General features: G+C 34.2%; 1 protein-coding gene across 1 annotated transcript; it reads left to right on the top strand.

Annotated features, from left to right (window-relative positions):
- Positions 1–640: 640 nt before the first annotated feature.
- Positions 641–6271, top strand: LOC125837910 (hydroxyproline O-arabinosyltransferase NOD3-like). The gene is made up of 8 exons (XM_049516983.1): positions 641–1306; positions 3385–3452; positions 3537–3738; positions 3870–3967; positions 4066–4135; positions 4222–4293; positions 4398–4511; positions 5857–6271. The coding sequence occupies exons 1-8, from the start codon at positions 875–877 to the stop codon at positions 5917–5919; spliced, it is 1119 nt and encodes a 372-aa protein (XP_049372940.1). The 5' UTR covers positions 641–874; the 3' UTR covers positions 5920–6271.
- Positions 6272–7273: the final 1002 nt, after the last annotated feature.

Genomic DNA, 7273 nt, shown 5'->3' with positions numbered 1-7273 from the left:
GGTCAGGAGGCGAATATTTCTTCTAGAAAAGAATCATTTCAAATTAAATTATGTACATCTTTAGTTAAATTGCTATTTTTAAAGTGTTTATCCTTTTTCTTTCTTTCTTTATGCTTTAAATAAAATTAAATAAAAAGACAAAACAAGAAAAACAAAACTAGTAACCACCACACTATATATTAATTAGACCTCCCATTTTGACAATCAACAAATGAGACAAATTCAATATGCTTTCCTAGTTGAAATAATCTACTCTTTTCATAGTTCGTTATCGTGGTTATTTAGATTAACTGTCTTTTTATTTTAAAAATAAATAAAAAATTATTTTAAAATTTTTTATTAGTAACTTAATTAATTGAAGGCGAGCGTTATTTCCCCATTCCTCTTATCCTACTCTTATTTTCTTAAAAAAAAATATCCATTGAACACAAATTATTATTTTAAATAATTAAAATGATAAATAATCTGTTAATAAATATATTATTGTCACGATGGGAGATTTATCTAGTATGCACAAGTGCTCATCATAGAAACTATGACAGAAATCGTAATAGTAATGAGTTATTCTGAATTTTCAAAAATAAAATAAATTATTATGATAATTAAAACACATAATAAAATTTCTCTTTTCAAAGAGTTTATCCTTTTTTTTTTTCTTTCCACTTTAAAATGAAATAAAATAAAAACAAAATTAGCATCCACTAAAACACTATATATATTACTTAGACATCCAATTTTGACAATCAATAAATCAAACAAAATTTAATACAGTATAACTTTCCTATTTATATAACTCACAAAATCTTTAAACTTTAATTAATTATAAAAGCGTTGAAAAAATCTTCTCCTCTTCTCTTCTCCAAAATTTTCAAAAATGATACCCAGAAAGAATATGGGTCGGGTTTCGCCATTGTTACTGATCTTACTTGCATTAGGTTTCTTCTTTGCAACATACAATTTGGTTACATTGATAATTCACAATAGGGCAACGACAAGTAGCAGTGTTAGTATTAGTACTAGTGGTAGTAGTAGTAATGGTGGAGGATCGGAATGGTTTGACCCGGTTAAGGAATCGAATTTAGTGCAATCCGGTGACCGGAAATTCCACGTGGCATTAACGGCGACTGATGCGCCGTACAGTAAGTGGCAGTGTAGGATTATGTACTATTGGTATAAGAAGATGAAGGAGAGGGATGGATCCGAAATGGGTGGGTTTACTCGGGTTTTGCATTCGGGTAAACCTGATAATTTGATGGAGGAGATTCCTACTTTTGTTGTTGATCCTCTTCCTGAAGGGTTGGATCGGGTGAGTTTAATTTTTATAAAAAAAATGCTGGTTTGGATGAATTATTCTTTTGGGTTTTGCGTATTTTTCAAATATTTAAACTGTTAGTTGCGGAATTTTACTCATGCATGAGGTGGTGTTAAGGTCTGCATATACTATACATCACTTGTGGGATGCTATGTTGTTGTTGTTGTGGAATTTGTGTATCCTCATATGTGTTTTATTGTAGGATATGATATGAGTACAGTTTTTACTCTTTTAAATGTTAATTAGAACTTTGTGAAAAACTTGGAATTGATGGTTTGAGACTTGAGGAAGTGAATTTTATGTTTTTTTCATGTTGAGGTTATTTTGGAAAGGCCTCTGGTTTTGATAATTTGATTATAACCTATGTGACTGATAAGTTTACCCCTTTTCTTGGGATTGGTTAGTTTCTGGCTTTGAGGAAGGAGGTTTTAGTTTCTCATGTAAGTAAACAATAGAGTTGAATAGTTTGAGTTTTAAATTTTTGGGAAGATTTGTGAGTGTCTTAAATTTTGGTATACGGAAAGTCTGAGTGTATGGGAATATGTTCTTGTGAGTGGCATATACAGAATTTCATCGAGGGTGTTTGACAATTAACGAAGGTGGTGGCTGAACCCGTGATCACCAAAGTAACCCAGGGAGTGTGAGAAAGCTTCTTAGATGTTTCTTTAAGCTTTAAGTTTGATTGGGAAAAGAATCTACATCAGAGTTTCTATTATTTTACTGAAGGAACTAAACAACTTGTTTATAAAAACGGAAACATAGCTGAATTGGGCCTAAAGCTTGTGTTATTCCCTTGAGGTATCAGGGGGAGTTGGATCCTATCTCAGTGATGCTGAGATGCTGATTTCTGAGTAGATCTTTCCGTGCTATAAATAAAAAGATTACACAAGCTGGGTTTCGGACCCATGGCAATAGCAAGGGAAAGTATCCACTTTCCCCTTCAGTGAGGTGCTGAAATGTTTCAACACCCTTCACTTGAAATATATATGGTTTTCTCTTCTTCTTCTTTTTCTATTTTTCATACCTAAACAGTACTTTTTACGGCAAAAGGAAAAAGAGAGTGAGGAGGGTTTTGCACAGATTGGAGCTTGTCTTGTACTCATGTCAGTTTCAAAATTGGTATAATAAATCCTATGAGAGATCTTCTTTGTAGCCTAGGGTACAATCCTTTCCAAATACTAGGCTATCAGTTGAAGAAGCTAATATTCCCCTTCATCCTGCTTAAAGAAGCTATTGAATTAAAACTGATTTTGCAGGTGAAGATGATTCCGGACTATTTGCCATGTCTGGAATCATCTTAATCTATTCTTTTATTTCTCAAAAACTAATAGGTGATGATGATTCCAGATATGGCAAGTAGTATCTTTTCTCCAGGACATAAGAGGAAAATGTAGTTATGTCAAAAATCCGGTCTCTTTTGACAAGTTAATTTTTTTATTATGGGCAGAGCTTGTCAAGGAAATAAGAAGGGGAAAGATTCTTGGTGGAAAGGAAGAGAAAATAAGCAAGTAAAACAGATGGCCATGTTTAATGAATCAGTTAGAGTTGGCCATTACAAATTTTCCTGCTATAGACTAGCCAAGATGAAATTGGCTCAAACTCTTTCCAATAGTTTGGCTCTTCCATTTCTGCTAGTGCATGCCAAGATAGTTTGGTTTTCCATCTGCTCAGTTTAGGTCTTTCATATCTTCTGTCCCGGGGCTCAAACTATGTATGAACTTTTAGATAACTTTAGGGGTGATATGGCTTTGACCTGTTCAAATTTTTTTCCTTTGTTCAAGGAAATATTTGTCAGAGGGAAACTTGAGTGATTTCTTCAGAAGCTCAAAGCTTAGAATAGGAAAATGATTTGATTTTTTTCTCTTTCAACAGTTTACAAATGAATCAACAAATGGTCATCTGCTGTTTGAAATCATGGGAGCCTCGAGTAGTTTACTGAAATTGAGTTGTTCTGACAATATCTTTTATTTATGTGAAAGCTTTGATTCTCTGAGTTTAATTACTTAAGTTGCTTCACCAGCAAAATGTTTCTCATCCTAACTTTTCTGAAATTTTTTCCATTTTATCTTCAGGGTTATATTGTTCTTAACAGACCATGGGCTTTTGTTCAGTGGCTTGAAAAGGCAACAATTGAAGAAGAGTAAGTCACTACACTGGATAATGTATACCATTTTTTCGTGTATGCATATAGTCTGAACGGTACAATATGATATGACTGATGCAGATACATTCTAATGGCAGAGCCCGACCATGTATTTGCAAATCCCTTGCCAAACTTGGCTCGTGGAGATCTCCCAGCCGCATTTCCCTTTTTCTACATAAAACCAGCAGAACATGAGGGAGTTATACGAAAATACTATCCAGAGGATCTAGGCCCAGTGACTAATGTTGATCCAATTGGAAATTCTCCTGTAATAATTAAAAAGGTTAGCTGTAATATGCTATGTGATGAAAATGCTGTCTGATCTCATTATTATGTCTAGTTTTTGGGCTGGTCATGTCTCTGGTCCATGTAATCATTTTTGGTCTTCTGTGTTGTTTTTTTCTGATGTTGCAGTCCATTTTGGAGAAAATTGCTCCTACATGGATGAATATTTCTCTGAGGATGAAAGATGATCCAGAAACCGACAAGGCTTTTGGCTGGGTTCTGGAAATGTGTGTGATGTTTTTGTTTCTCATTTCAGTTGTTGCTCGTAGTTGATGTTATGTTTGGCTTATGAAGTCTAAATTTAATTTGTATTTCCTTGTTCCAGGTATGGCTATGCCGTGGCATCTGCTTTACATGGTGTGCGGCACATTCTTCGAAAGGACTTCATGCTACAGGTCTACAAGAGCTAAATGAAAATATCTTTTTCTTCGTTATGTTATGCTTGACTAATCCCTAGCTAACATATGTCGGTCATTTTCAGCCACCTTGGGATCTGGAAGTTGGAAAGAAGTTTATTATTCATTATACCTATGGATGTGATTATAATATGAAGGTAAAATAAACACTTACAGATTCTGTTCTTGCAAACATGGAATTTTTGGCCTAACCTGTAACAAACATTGTTCTGTTCATTGAATCCTTTTGATGATTAAACAGGGAGAGTTGACATATGGAAAGATTGGTGAATGGAGATTTGACAAAAGATCTTACCTACGAGGCCCTCCACCAAAAAATCTTAGTTTGCCCCCTCCAGGGGTTCCTGAAAGTGTGGTACGTTTAAACCTCTGTTTACAGCTTTGCGGTATGCTGTAGAACTACTAACTTTATAAAAAGTACCTGGGAAATCATTCAAATTTGTACTGCCAACTTTAGAATTGAGATTGCCGAGATTTATATGTTGTGTAAACAACAGAGGCTATCTTTAGTTTTGGTATTGTCTCATTGCATTTGTTTTGCATACTCTGATCAGATTGACTTCCCTTTCTTGACGTGGCCAAAAGGTACTAGCATATGTTATGGCTTCCCTTTGCTTCATAGCTTCGTTTTACCTTATTGGTCATTGCTGTTTATCTTTCTTCTATCATAGAAGTTTACGACTATAGAGCCTCAGGCAACAACTATTTTTGACGTTTTTTCTCAAGATGAAACCTGTAGGATGGACTAATGGGAATAGATGGACATGAGAATCACCTTAGTTCAGGGCTTACTAGAAACAATAGTCCATCTAATATGATGACACTGGTAAATATGGCTCTTCTAGAAGGAAAAGGAAAAGACAAAATCCTATTGCCATTACCAAAATTATGCATAGTTTTTATTTCAGGTCCTATATTTCCCAAGTTTGGATTGACTTTTGGTTTTTGACTTATTCTAACTTATGGCTGACTTATTTTTATCATTTTAGCTTAAAACGAAGTGCTTATTTTTTTCTGATGATTGTGGTGTATGTGCTTGCTTTCGCGTACCTCGACTAATTCCACGGGGTACCTGCCATCTCCCACCAACAATAGGTACGAGGTAACTCTATCCACCAAGGCTAGGACAGATATAAAGAATCACCTAGTTTTTTTGTCTCCACTGGAATTTGAACCTGAGCCTCATGGCTCTCAACCGTTTCATTAACCACTAGGCCACACTCTTGGGTGCATTATAAGCATTTTTTTTTACTCGAACAATCCAAAAATGCTTAAAAGCTATTTTGGCTTAAAAGCACTCCAAATATGTCAATCCAAACAGACTTTTAGTCCTATTAGAGATTTATATGCTGCTACTAGAAACAATAGAGAACTTCTAGCATTTCTTTTATTTTCTTATTTGGTGTAATATTGATCTGCGATGAGCTTAAATGGAGAGACATGGTAACATGTCTGCCTCAGTTAGAGCGTGACAGATCTGTCTTTCCTCATAACCCGTTTTAACCCAAAGCGTATAATTTGTCCTTAACCAATGGAAATATGTGTGATCATTTAGGCAATTAAATCTCATCACAATGACAGATGCAAGCAGACATGCATGTTAACTGCACACATACAAGTGGGGAGGAAAAGTGTGAGTATCTGCAAGGAACCAGACTTGTTTTTATCACTGCTCATGTCGTTTCCCCCCCTTTTTGCAGGTAAGATTAGTGAAGATGGTTAATGAAGCTACTGCTAATATCCCTGGATGGGAGACAGAGTGAGAATGAGCAAACTTGACTTGTGTATTTACCTATATTTATACTTTGGCCATCTTCCGAACCACAGCGCATGGTCAATAGTTCCCAGAAGGCTTCAAGATGGATTATCTTTAGACCAAATATATGATTTAAACAAGTTAAATAGAAGTGGTGTCATACTAGAGTAGTTCTGTTCTTCATAGATATTTCTCTTCTCCCTCCATGGTACTTGTGGACTAAACTATAAAGCTAGTATTCTTTTTGTAAAAATCTGTTGTGTAATGTCTTTAAAAGTGTAATAGGTGATCTGAGGTCTTTTTGAGCTAAATTATGTCACACAAGTTTTTGTGTCTATAGAAGTGATCTTTAAACTTAACCGATGGCTGACTTATGCTGGAATTTTTCTTGTTTCTTTGTGGAGGCAATATTCTGTAGTTGCATTACACTGATGTAATTTTCACTTACAATTGTTTCTTCTGGTGTTTTTCCTTTTGAAAGAATCAGTATGAGTTATAAAGTTGGAAGTAAGGGGTCGATTGGTGTGATGGATAAGAGAAAGTTATCATGGGATAAAATTTTAGTATCTCTTAGGGACCGTTTGGTGTGAGGGATAAGAATATATAGTCTTGGGATAAAAGTTTGGTGTCTTGTTTGGTTGACATGTTTGGGATAACTTATTCCACCATTTATACCATAGTGATGGGATAAGTTATCCCTATCCCATATACAGGGTGGGATAACTAACCCCAAAATAATTAATCATGGGATAACTAGTTCCGAACCAAACTAATCCCTTGTATGATTACCGAGATGAGATAGCTTATCCCAGGATTAATAAATAGTACTGGATAAGTTATCCCTCTCTAGGATGAAATAGTAATCCCAGGACAACTTATCCTGGGATAAAGTATGCAAAATAACATTACCCCCTTAAACTCTCTTTGATACACCACTTTAACATTCATCTATATTAACATAATTTTTAATAACTATAGTAACCTTCACAACCTTAATTAATAGTTTTTTTTTATGATAATATATTTTTCTATTTAAAAAAATTACATTTTATAAATATAATTTTTATTTATGAATATATTATAAGTTGAATTTATTTGCATAATTCTTATGTTTATTTACATTTTGATTTCTCTTGAAATATTCACTCCACTACTAAATTACATATCTTGAAGGGGAATTTTCGCAAATAGCCACTATAATAAACTTAATTATGATCCATAGCTATAGTTTGTATATTTACGGGTTGTAGCTACAGTTTAAGCTGTTTCGTTTGTATAATTCGCGGGTTTGTATAATTTGCGGGTACATTTGTATAATTAAGTTATTTTTGTATAAACTCGAAATAATGAATTTATACAAT

Source organism: Solanum verrucosum, unplaced genomic scaffold, assembly GCF_900185275.1.
Source record: "Solanum verrucosum unplaced genomic scaffold, falcon-dt-bn FXZP01000262.1, whole genome shotgun sequence".
Taxonomy (NCBI): Eukaryota; Viridiplantae; Streptophyta; class Magnoliopsida; order Solanales; family Solanaceae; genus Solanum; species Solanum verrucosum.
This window is presented reverse-complemented; position numbering and strand designations above follow the sequence as displayed.